Source organism: Melanerpes formicivorus, unplaced genomic scaffold, assembly GCF_026170545.1.
Source record: "Melanerpes formicivorus ecotype bairdi unplaced genomic scaffold, bMelFor1.0.p_v2 SCAF_18, whole genome shotgun sequence".
NCBI classification, from domain to species: domain Eukaryota; kingdom Metazoa; phylum Chordata; class Aves; order Piciformes; family Picidae; genus Melanerpes; species Melanerpes formicivorus.
The window spans coordinates 11,418,451-11,431,869 of record NW_027142370.1 but is presented as its reverse complement, the minus strand read 5'-3'; the positions used below and the strand labels follow the sequence as shown (position 1 = coordinate 11,431,869).

Here is a 13,419-nt window from a genome sequence, read left to right as displayed (position 1 = left end):
TCTTTGTTTAATTAGCACAGTCTGTCTAGCCTAGGGCTTCCATGCAAGTTGTAACATTTTCAAGTCTATGTTTACAACATTTTCAAGTCTGAGTATGGTAAGATCCATTCTAGCACACTCTTTTAGGCTCAAGAAGTCAAGCAGCATGTCCTTCTAAGAGTATTTCTCTTACTCCCACCATGCCCATTTTTGTATCTCTGACCACACCAAGATGGCAGGGATTTTATGCTAAATGTTAACCATCTTCCTTTAAGTGACACAGAGAGAGTTTTTTCTGGTATTTATCAAAAGTCACAGCTTCAGAGTTGATAGAGACCAAATGGCCCTGTGCAAGCAGCACCAGTAAACACGTGTTTAAGAGAAAAGGAGTAGTCTATTAGATTGTTGTTAACCACAGTAGTCAGCTAATCCTCACACTTGCCCCCTCACTCCCTTCCCAATAATAACCATGAGGGTAGAAGTGAGAAAACTTGTGGGCTGAGAGAGAGACAGTTTAATAGTTCAAACAAAGCTGCACACACAAGCAAAGCAAAATCAGAATGTCATTTGCTTCTTCCCACTGGCAGGCAGGTGCTCAGCCATCTCCAGCAAAGCCTAGCAGCTACTTGGCAAGACAAACACCAGACCCTCTTCTTTTGTTGTTGAGCAGGGCCTGATGTGGCCACCCCTTTGCTCAGCTGGGGTCAGTTGTCCTGGCTGTGCCCCCTCCCAGCTTCTTGTGCACCACCAGACTACCCCCTGGCAGAGCAGCGTGAGAAACACAGAAGGGGCCTTGATGCTGTGTAATCACTGTTCAGCAACAACTAAAACATCTTTGTTATCAACACTGTTTTGGTCAAAAATCCAAAACATAGCACAGCATGAACTACAGGGAAGAAAATTAACTCTGTCCCAGCCAAAGCCAGCAGAAAAAAATAAATTGATCAAACTTCAGGAAACAAACAATGGGTAATCCATTGCCTATCAATCTCCCATCTCCAGATTCTCACTGCTTACCACTGCATCCAGAAACTCAATGCATCTTTTCAAATCTGGTCTGGAATCACAGAACTGCCTGAAGAGAAGTCTTCCTATGGGCTGTTTGTCACAAAGCTGGTTATAGTCTCTTTCTGAGAAAGAAATAATAAGTACATATTTTTATCTGTCACATCATGGTCCTTGCACTCCATGAAAATAGGCCAAACCAAAAATCACTAAAACACAAAGACTTTACATTAACATATTCAGCAAAGGCATCAAAACCATGCAGTGATCCCAAAGACCAGTGAAACACTCACTTCCAGCCACACTTGCCTCCTCTAGACTACCCCATTGATTAAAACCCCTCTGAACCATATGGTTAACTTTCATTTCAGTTGGGAGGTGGAAAGCAGCAACACTGTGAAAGAGCAATCCCAACACAAACAAGATTGTTTGGAAAGAAGGAATACAAGATAATAACAGAAAAGGTTATAAAAATATTACAGGACTTTAAGGGGGGGAAAAAAAAAAAAGGGAACTGCATTACCACATTGTTGAAACTACAAGAAGCTTCCTTTTTCTTATTCACTTATCCTTTAGGAGCTGTTTCCTTTACCAAACAAGGAGCTGGGACACAGCTTTTATCTTTTCATAAGTCTATCTTCTCCTAAATTCTCCACCACAGTACAAGTTTAGCTTTTTCTCCTAGTTAGCATTCAGAAGCAAGGCAGAATCCTTTCTGTTAACACCACCAAACTCTTTCCCTTCCCTCTCAGGGACATCACAGACTGTTCTGCAGGACACCTACCGATGGAGCTTCTAATCCCTTCGCAGTGACTCACAGGGGGCAACTTCAGCATCTCTCTCCATTTTTTACTACGCCCACTCCGTTTGCCTAGGAGAAAAACATGAGTAATGTAAAACACAATGCTACAGCAAAAAAAAAACCAACCAAGAAACATTAACAGCATAAAACTGGCCACTTCTGCACAGATCTGTGTGATTGGTTTTCATGTCTAGGAAGAAATCCATCTAGAAGGATACCCAAAGCAGTAACAAAGTTGACACAGAAGAATTTTTATATGAAACACTTTTTAAAGTGCAGAAAACCTTTTGCAAGACAAATATTTTGCCTTTTGGCTGTGCACACAGAGTACCTCTGCAGAGACAAAGCAAACATCGAGGCATTCTCAACATTTCAAACAAAACTGAGGCATCAAAGGCAGAAATAAGAAAAAATAAATAGACACTTCTCTCTCAGCGATGGTGCAGAAGAGAAGATGGTAAAAGTTAAGTAACAAGATAGAAAAGAGCTCTCAAACACCTTTTGGACAATCAAGGTGTGCATAAATGCTCTCATTTCTAAGGGCAGTAGCAAGAGTAGACCTCACTAGTAAATGAGTGGGTACTGCTCAAATACACACCATTGATTCTAGACTGTAGGTGGGTATCAGGAAGAACTTAGCTGTTGCAGAATTCAGATCTTTTCATTGCTCCAGATCTCACTGTATAAAAACTGCTTGTACCAAACTGCTGATTTTTGGAAACTACTGCAGTATTTTGCTCATTGTTTCTCAGGAAATATATCTGTGCTCCACCTTTTGTGTTCAACTGTAACGTTAGTGCATTGCTTTGAGCTGAAGAAGCCAATTCCATTGCAGAAGCTCTGCCTACTGCTCGAAAAAGCAAAGAAACAGACACATGAAGAGAGAGATACGCTTTTAATTGCAAAACAGTCCAGCGGAAGAGCAATTTCTGTGCTGCAAAATAGTTTTAAAAGAAGATTTTGCTAAGTGATACAGCCAGATGTGTTTCCACATGACAGAACAGCAGAACTGCAGAGAAACTTCAGAACTGTACCAAAGCAGTCAGTGCTGTTAACCACAATGGGAGAGAAAGGAAGGGAGTTACCCTATGTAACCCGAATAGAAACCAAGCAGCAAACAGCACTCAACACTTTTCAGAGTTAAATCACTGGGGGGAAAAGAACTAACATCTTCAGAATAATAAAATACATATTACCAAAAAACCCTCTTCACTCAACCATACAGCTTATGAACAGTTCCACCACTGCAGCCAGTTCAGTTCCAGCTTAGTGCAGCTTAGCTCAGATCAAATTTACAAGATCTTTGCTAAGAGGAGCAGTGACATTTCACTGAGCTGCTGTAACAAAACATTCTCCACTCTAGGATCACTGTGAGCAAGGAATACAAAACCTTGCAGGGCTGGCTTGCAGAGTTTCTCTGAGCTGATACCTACTCTCTAAAGAACCTTCTTCTGCACTTTACTCCCTAAGGCTGCTTTGTGAGTCATTTGCCTTCCAAAATATTTTAGAATACATTGAAGTTACTCCCCCCTGATACTTCCAAGCAGGACCAGAACTAATCATGAAGCCACCTAATCAGGTAATTACCAGCACCAGTGAAAAAAAACACCAACTAGATTAACAAAATATTTCTCATGTTTCAAAGAAGTTGAATATATGCTTGATAAAAAAATCAAGCCAGATAGAGCAATAAGGCTTTCTAACAGCACCAAACACAAGCAAGATGAAGGACTACACAGACAGCCTGTGCTACATCTACTGACCCCCTGCAGACTATTATGGGATCATGAAAAACAATGGACAACAGTGTAAACTCCATTTTTAGCCATGCTAATGAAAAATACAATAAGCTGCAATGTCCACAGAAGTTAAAGTCCTTCTGTTAGAAGATGCTCAGAAAGACTCATTTGTGCTTGACACAGTACAGTATTGACCAAGAATGAGAAATCAACCTAAATTCAGGGAATTCTAGAATGGCTTGGGTTAGAAGGGACCTTCAAGATCATCTAGCTCCAACCCTCTGCCATGGGCAAGGATACCTCCCACCACACCAGCTTGCTCAAGGCCTCATCCAAAATGCCTCTGAACACTGCCAGGCTTGAGGCCTCCACAACTTCTCTGGGCAACTTTCTCATGTGGAACAACTTCTTCCTTCATCTCAATCCAGCTTCTTCCAGTTTGAAGCCATCACCCCTTGTCCTGTCACTCCATGCCTTTGTGAAAAGTCCCTCTCCAGCTCTCTCAGAGGCCTCCTTGAAATCCTGGAAGGCTGTTCTAGGGTCTCCCTGCAGCCTTCTCTTCTCAAGGCTGAACAACCTGACCTCTTTCAGCCTGCGTTCATAGCAGCAGTGCTCCAGGCCTCAGGTCACCTTTGTGGCCTCCTCTGTACCCAATTTTAACAATTCCATGCCCTTCTTGTGTCGGGGGCTCCAGAGCTGGACACAGGACTCCAGGTGGGGTCTGAGGGGAGCAGAAGGGGACAATCCTTCCCTCAACATGCTGCCTGTGGTGCTATTTTCTGACTTCACACCACAATGCTTTTTGGAAAACTAAAACTGGATTGATACACACTGAATATAGCAGCTCCTGAAGTCAAAGAAAAGAAACAAACCCCAAACCAAAAAAGAAGACCATTGGTGCACAATACTTGAAGTCTAACACAAGAAAGTCTGCTGTATCTTGACCCAAATATTTTCCCAGTTATTTATGATGTGACCATTATGAACTTCAATTTACAAGAAGAGACTGTGTGCTCAAATGCAGCTGAAGTCACCATCCTGTAAGTCAATAAAGACTACATATCATTTATTAATGGCACACAGGAACCAAGCGCTCAGGAGCAACAACAAACTCGACATGCTCTCCCTATTCTCTGAACTGACTGTTCTTATATTTACAGCAAATGCACAGAAAAAGTCTGTATGTCCCAAGAACATAAAGAGAATGCAAGACCTACATCATTTACAGGTAAATGAGCCATTTCTGGGAAAAGTTCTGGGTGGAGGCCAATCTGTCATATTATTACTTAATTGCAAAGTCCTTTTCCATTTCTGAGGCAGTTTAAAAGAAGCACCAAATCAAATCATAATAGTTGTGGTTTGTAAGTGTCTTAATATTGATTTCAGAGCTTCTATTTTGGAGCTCCTTCGAAAAGACTTCAGATAAAATTCTTCCAGAAAGACCACTAGCTTACTTTCCAACACGACAGCAACACAGCCATTAGGTTAATTTGCTTTATGGTTGACCTCTGTGGTTCAGATGAATTACTACTTTTGCCTCTCTCAGATGTAATTGCTGGCTAGAACAATGTCCAACTTGAAGCAACTCATCCTTTACAAAGAGAGGGGTGGATGCAGCAATACACCATTACAGCCTGCAAACACTGCAATTACATTTTCAGGTGCATGAGAATCTTGCCTTCTCCTCTTCAAGTTACTTCTTAGGAGTCAGAATTTCAGCATATACCTCTTTGTATGGTTTTGCTTTTTAATAAGGCAAATTCAGTTAGGTCATCACAGTTAGGTCTCTTCTTACAGGTAGTTAGTGAAAGAACAAGAGGGAATGGCCTCAAGCTGTGATTGGGTAGGTCTATACTGGACATTAGGAAAAAAAATGTCATGGAGAAGAGTGGTCAAGCACTGGAATGTGCTGCTCAGGGAGGTGGTTGAGTTGCCAACCCTGGGTGTGTTTAAGGATGGTTTGGATGTGGTGCTTGGGGATATGGTTTAGGGGTGAACCTTGTAGAGTTCCGGGTTGGACTCGGCGATCTTGAGGATCTTTTCCAGCCTGAATGTTTTTGTGATTAGGATACAGTATGAGAAAGTTGTTTAGATGGTTTCATTTTTAAACTTAGAATCATAGAACTTCAGAAAAAAAAACTTTGAAAAACTTAAGGGAGACAAAGTAGTTGACTTAGTATAAACACAACTAGCTGGGGGGAAAAAAAAAAGGAAAGAAACCGCTGCAGCAAAACAAAGCAATCTCATATAGAAACAGATTTAGAGAAATAGAAATATTCTTCAAGTCATCAGGCAGACTTCCCACAGCCAAAGTGGTCTTCCTTCCAGCCAGGATTCGTGGCAGGATGCTCATTTTACTGAGCACAATGTTTACTGAACATTATTAGTCAGTCTTCCATGACACAGAAAACTTGGATTCTGCTCTGTGCAATGAAAGTAGTGAGAAGCATCACACTATGTTTGGATAATAAATGTACACAGACTATATGTGGTAAGATTCTGTGGCTGAACACCCAATCTCAATGAGATTCAGCCATTGAGTTTTCAGGGACCTTTGTGCTGCAGCTCTCCTGCCTGTATAAGGCAAGTACCGTGTCTCTGTGGTTGAGAAGCACCAGAGCTGCACGATTGCTACAACATCATTCTTGCAAAACCGATCCCACAAACCAGATTGTCAGATACCAGCTGAGAAATTCATGCTAGACCACACCCAGATAAGCTCTGAAAGCACAAAACTGCAGTGAGAAGACAGCCTAGAGCATGCCATTAACTGTAAAAACCATTCCGTTGTCTCAATGGAAAATGCAAAAGAACTGATGCAGCAGCTCTACATCACCTGCACTGAGATGCATGACAATCATCACAGAACCCTAGAATGGTTTCACTTAGAAGGGAGCTTAAAGATCATCTACTTCCAACTCCCTGCCATGGGCAGGGACACCTCCTACTAGCCCAGGTTGCTCAAGGCCCCATTCAGCCTGGCTTTGAACACCTCCAGAGCTGGAGCCTCCACAGCTCGAGTACATGTACTGTCTTACATCGTTCCCACAGCTGAGAAACTTGCAGACAAATTCTCTAACAGATTTTAGACTCAGATGAATTCAAATCTCCTACTGACAGACACCCTTTCCTTCAAACCACCCAGATAAGCATTAAAGCCTTTCACAGAAAAACCAAAACATTCCTTTTTAACTATGGCCTTATGCTACACAGACTCTGTAAACACTGCCCACTAAGAAAGACATTTTGATGGTGTGCCCTTACCATGAAAGATCCACAGACTATTGCAGAATTAACACCTCAACTCCTCAGATCAGAATGGTAACACAGAACAACTAACTTTGGGCTTGGGGGCAAGTTCATGGGTACCATCACTTGAGGAAGGCTGCTGTGCTTCCAGTTCTAGGGGTTTTCCAGAAGCACGGCTCTCAACAAGTTTACCAATCCCACCCGCCTGTAAAATCAGGTTTCAGCTCAAAGTAGGAACTTCACTTTCAACATCAGACAGACCAAGGCACATCTGAACACAAGTGCTTCAAGAAATACCCCACCTGGAGTATTGTGTCCTTCTCTGGAGCCCCCCAACACAAGAAGGATATAGAATTGTTAGAGAAGGTCCAAAGGAGGCCATAAAGATGATCGAAGGGCTGGAGCACCTCTGTTGTGAAGACAGGCTGAGAGAGTTGGGGCTGTTCACACTGGAGAAGAGAATGCTTCAGGGAGAGCTTAGAGCAGCCTTCCAGGAGAGCTGGAGAGGGAGTTTTCACAGAAACATGAAGTGACAGGGTGAGGGGTAATGACTTCAAACAGGAAGAAGCTCAATATAGATCAGACATAGGGGGAAAATTCTTCCCCGTGAGGGTGGTAAGGCACTGGGACAGGTTGCCCAGAGAAGTTGTGAAGGCTCCAAGCCTGACAGTTTACAAAGCCAGGTTGGATGGAGTCTTGAGCAAGCTGATCTAGCAGGAGGTATCTTTGCCCATAGCAGGGTGGTCGGCACTAGATGATCTTTAATGTCCCTTCCAACCCAAACCATTCTAGGATTCTATGAAATAAAGAATAAGCTTAAACTACAGATTTAGAGTGCTGTGGCATTTTTAAAATCATAGTGCTCACACTCATGGATTCAAGTGCCTGGAGCTGGACTTAACACTCAAGTCCTCTTGTTCATCTGACTGTGGAGCAGTCACCGTAAGCAGTTAAAAGCCCAGGTATCCATATGAACATTTGTGCTGCTTGTTTATATGCACAATCATTTATTGTTCCCACAGCTATAACCACTTGAACAACTGGTTCTTCACATCAGCTCTATATCCAATTCCAGTAATCATGTGCATGGTCAGGAATGCTCCTGCACACAAACTGAACAGCTTCTGCGCTTCTTCAGAGGTTAGCTAGGGAAGTCTTGGGTCAACTCAAGTAAATATAACTAATCTGGACCAGAATTTATCCATCTGATCTTACAGCCAAACATCTCTCTACACATTTCATTTTGATATGTCTCTACTAACAGGGCTTACTAAAGGGGGGAAAAAAAACCACCAACAAAACCAAACAGTAAGAAAACACCAGTTTTACAGATGGCTCCTTGACAAGCAAGGACTTTTTTTATTATGGGGGTACCTCAAGACTGCAACAGATAGAAAATGAGACAAATTCCTTTAGATTGTGCAACCTCTAGTGCTAATTGCCACGTCTGTAGTAACCAAAGCAGCAGTGCGTATCAATAACTACAGCTCTCACGTTGTGTTTATTTAGTAAATGTAATTATTTAGATTCCAACGTGCCCACATGCCTCCTTCTTCGAGTTCATTAAATAAAGGACAAAAAGGCAGACATTGTGCATAATTCTGTACAAACACAGGAAGACATGTTTCCTGCCACAATGAGTTTACAGCGATTTAAAGCACAATGCAAGAAGGGAGTGCAATAGGACACAGGAGGCAAATAAGGGAAGAAGGGACGAAAATAACAGCACTTGCAAAATCTCACGTTAAACCTCCTCCTTGCTGATGGTGAATGGGCTCTTTGGTACAAGCATGCCTGGGTTCTTGCCCATGCTCCTTAAAGAATTAAAGACTCATGTTCAGTTCAGTAGCTAAACTGTGGTGATCTGGGTAGTCTCCTCAGTGTTCTCGCCCTAGCGATGAATGCACACAGTACAGGCCATCTGCCTATCTCTCATAACCCACCCATACATCATGTGTTTAAGACTAGGCTGGATGAGGCTCTGGCCAGCCTGATCTAGTGTGGGGTGTCCCTGCCCATGGCAGGGGGGTTGGAACTAGATGATCCTTGTGGTCCCTTCCAACCCTGAATGATACTACGATACTAAATACTTAGCTTCTGCTGCAGGCAAAGGGAGGATGCTTTTTGCTTGCTGAATTGTTTCACTTGGTTTTAAACTTAAAACAGATAAAACCCACAATCTCAGTGGACTGCTTATTTTTTGTGAAGAGTGCTAAACACTGAAACAATTTCAATTCTGAAACAAGGAGATTTCAGGATTTGCTCAAGCCAAACTGGGATCATATTCTGTTACTGAAAGGTTCCTGCCAACTCAATCCTTGGGCTGCACCCAATAATTATCAGATCTGTAGAAGCCTGCTGATCCCTCTGAAAACTAATTTGAGGAAGAAAACCCCAACCCCAAAACACCCAAGAGCATAGAAAAAAAAACCCAAACACAACCACCCACACACCCTAGATTGGTTCATGGATCCAGCTGGTAACTATCTTCACCAACTCAGCAACCACAGGCCAGAGCCAATACAGCCAACAGCTTGGGGGAAAACTTGCTTGAGGCATGATCTTGTTTTAGCTCAAATAAATCACGGCACAGAGGATATTACAAGGCCTAACTGCAGACCCAACTTTCATTCACAAGCTGATCCTGCCAGAGCAGTAGAAATGAATTTTCAAGTGCATGCAAATACACCAGGTATGTTTAAAACAGACTCTTGGCATAGATCCTCAAATGGAGTAAACTGCCACTGACTTCAAAGGAACGACAGAGCTACCCTTTGGACATGTTTTTGGAGACTATTACTTCAGGCAATGAAAAAAAAGGAACGCTCCTAAGCAGTTTAAAACATACAGTGATTAATTTCTCTCCTTCTAAACATCACAGACTATGTGTGGGATGCTGAAATGAATTTGGATCTTACATATACTCAAAGGACTTATTAAGAGTGATTGAAGTAACTATGAAAAACAGAGGATGCAAATGTAAATAAAGAGAAAAGCAAATATAAAGCAGAAATACATTTCTTGGGAACTTCCCGGGTTTTTTCAGTTTATATTTATGATCTTCCCTCATTTATGGGATGTATTCTTCACTGTCCCTCAAGAGAAACTAATTTCTAAGACATTTCTGCTGGGGAAAAAAAAAAATCAATGTGTTAATTCCTCTGCTTTCATACAAAACCAGAAGTCCTGTTGCTGCACATTATTCTTTCAGACATAAAACCCCCTGCCAGTGAAACCCTGAGTGAGGAGATCCTGATGTTGCAAGCCTTGGCACTGTTTACCCCCCCACCCCCAGTTCACAAATCAATATCATTTAATTCACCTGGCTTTCTATCTCATTTGCTGCACTTCAGTGCTCATAAGATCAACTTTGCTTTATACTCTTGTTTTTCTCCTGAGTCACCGGTGCTCGCTCCACCATCAGGTTCACCTTAAGAGGAAGTTTTCCGTTTCTCTTTCTCACATGCAGGTTTCCCTCAAAAAGTAATGTATGCACAAGAGGAAAGAGCTGCATTGGCACAGAAGGTCACTTATCCCAGGAAACTGGGATGGGGAATCCCAGAACGCTTTGCACTACGGTTTTCACCCGGAGGCAAATCCCTCCATAGACAGGTTAGTTCTCAGCACGAGCAGGTCAGCTGGAGAAGCAAACAAGGAACAAAAAACAAACCTCCCAATATAGCTTCTGACTCCATCTTTCATCCATCAAGTACCTTTTTTGTCACCACAGTATTTTCTACTAGCAGGTGCATACTAGAGTCATATATTGTGAGCCATCATCAACACCCAGGTGTGCAAAGCACTGGCATTTGATTATTTACAGTCACATCAAGATAAGGAATCCTCACAGTTTTCCTTCTTCACATAAAGGGGTATTGTAGTAGCTGCAGAGATATTACAAGTCCTTATTGGAAGGGGCAGGCTGCTACTAAAACTATCTGGTTGATGAAAAGGTTTGGAAAATCCTTTCAATAACATCATATAGCAGAATTTGAAGTTTGGAGGCTGGGCGGAAGCCAAAGCTTTATCTGGCTTGAAAAATGAGAGACATAAACATTACAAACCAGTGTGATCATCATGCAAATCAAATTAGAAGATTCACACCTCTAATGAAATAAATTAACAGCAAGACTGTTGGTGAGAAGGTAAAAGGTCTAGAAATAGACAGAAGTACCTCTTTGTTTTTACTTGGTAGAAGAAAGCAGCAGTAAAAGATGCATTTTTCCAGTCTCACTGGTTAGTTCCTGGTTCTCTAATTGCACAGATCAAATTTACTTTCTACATATCAATGAATCCTAGAATCGTTCAAGTTGGAAGGGACCTCAAAGACCATCCTAGCTGCAACCCCCCTGCCATGGACAGGGACACCTCCTACTAGACCAGCATGCTCAAGGCCCCATCCAACCTGTCTTTGAACACTGCCAGAGGCTTGGAGCCTCCACACCTTCTCTGGGCAACCTGTCCCAGTGCCTCACCTCTATCATGGGGAAGAATTTATTCTTCATGTCTCACCTCAATCCAGCTTCTTCCTGTTTGAAGCCATTAGCCCTCAACCCTGTCACTCCATGCCTTTATACAAAACCCCTCTCCAGCTCTCCTGTAGCACTCTTCATATATTAGGAGGCTGCTCTAAGGTCTCTCTGAAGCCTTCTTTTCCAGGCTTGCAAAAAACCTGACTTTGAGATCAACTCAGATTAAAACAGAAGACATGAACCTAGCTGTCCAAGGTGTGCTAATTGTGCACGCCTACACCAGTAAACCACAAATGACGTTCACATCCGAACAATATTCAAGTCCACAAGTAACACAGTACCTAAAATTGGAGCAAAACGATGAGTACAGATCTGGGAGCCTCATTCTGACCGAGGTTTACATGCTCAGGCATGATTTCTGTACACTTGGTGTTATTTACCAAGCATTTCTAAGCTCCTGCTATACCCCATCTTTAATTCAGTTTCTGTGTTTGCAAAATGAAGGTAATATATCTTTAGGGTTACAAAACTTTGCAAGATGCTTTCAAGAGCAATCTTTTCCTGCTCTCATCTCCATCATGAAGGAATCTGGAGTTAGACTGAGACTAATCCATGAAATCCATAATTAAGCCCATATTGATTTCTTTCAGCATGACACAGTGGCTTACATCTTATTTCTTTTGCTTTTACAACTGAGATCGTTCTACAGGTCAACACCTTCTCTTACCTAATCTGCAACACACTGAGAAACTGGAAAAAGGATTACTGATGTGATTCAAGCCTATACATGAAAATAAGTGTGATACTAGCTTAGGACTTCACCTTCTTCTATGAGAAACAGTAATTCTGTACTTCTCCATGCCATCCCACCTCTCCATACACACTATACAATAAGATAACTGGAATGTGGGAAGGAAAAGGTCAGTTGAAAGTCTGCTCTTCTGTCCCAGTTGTGAGGCCCTTTCAGCAAAGAATGTATCTCAGTAAAACACCTACCTCAAATACTAACTTTGCAAATGCCATTCCCTTGGAGTCTACTGAGCACATAAGGATAGAGATGGGACAAGGATTTTATGGAATGATCCTGACAAGAGTAGAACAGATGTTCCTAGACCAGCCAAAGCATGCAACAGACAGAAAACACTTTCATTTCAAGGAGCATTTTGAAAAATGTAAAAACTACCCCATGCACTCAGACCTGGAAAAGTAAGGTAGCTTCTACTAATTCACCTGTGGACTTCCAGAGTTTCAAAGCCAGGAATCACATTTTTGTGCATGCTTACACTGGCCCTGGCCAGCTGAAGGTAAAAAAGGTAACAGTGTATTACCATTACTTTTGTAAGCTCCACATAAGGTAGAACCGATCTTCACATCAGCTGCTGTTCGACTTTCATTTAGTTCATTAAAATATCTTGTTTGGTCAGTTCTACCACTGTAATTTATTTTAAACATAGTGAAACCTTAACTAAAGAGGCAACCTGACATTAAGCAGCCACTTAAAAGCCTTTCCAGATTACCACTCCACTCTTTGTGGTGTGGGTTTGGGCACAGTAAAGCTTAGAGCCAGATTCCACTTTCCCTTAATTTCTCAGATCACTTCAATGCAAACTCCAAACTCAGGCAGCACCACCACAGACATGTTACCGTCGGTGAAACCAGCCAAAACATGTCCTCCAGTCTGAGGTGGTCTTTTCAGCTAAGGTTGGGAAACAGCCCAAAATTGTGATCACTCTTCTGTTTTGTTTTTTAAACCCCACTTCAAAGTCAAAAAGCTGATTTTCCTCCCTTGCTGCTTAAGGCAAATTTAACTGGATACACAAATGGCGCAAGTGCCAAACCCATTTAAGAGTTGGAGGAACTTGCAAAACATTCATCGGCAGATTCTGTTGTTCTTACTCACTTTAAACAGCTCCAGCTCAAGTAATGGGACTTCTCAACACAATTAAGAAAAGCAGGATCCAATCCAAAAAGAATAGGCACATTTCATAGCTGAACAACATACTCTGCCCTGAGTGGTGATCCGGGGGAGGCTTTCAAGTGGCCATTTAATGGACAGTTGTATGCATGAAAAAGCAAGAGGATAATCTTATTTCAGGACGGTTTTTAAACAGCAACCACGTGCTAACCTATATTTCATTATCTATCCAAAAGGTTTGCTAGTTGAGGAAGGCAT

The 13,419-nt window shown here is 42.0% G+C and overlaps 1 protein-coding gene across 2 annotated transcripts in view; it reads right to left on the bottom strand.

Moving 5' to 3' along the window:
* GRK4 (G protein-coupled receptor kinase 4) overlaps positions 1 to 13,419 on the bottom strand; it is a 40,155-nt gene that overhangs the window by 25,806 nt on the left and 930 nt on the right. For both annotated transcript variants that reach the window (XM_068149631.1, XM_068149632.1), the window contains exons 2-3: positions 1,769 to 1,855; positions 997 to 1,109 (exon numbers count right to left, since the gene is read on the bottom strand). In XM_068149631.1, coding sequence (XP_068005732.1) covers positions 997 to 1,109; positions 1,769 to 1,855 — 200 coding nt within the window. The remainder of the gene's footprint in view (positions 1 to 996; positions 1,110 to 1,768; positions 1,856 to 13,419) is intronic.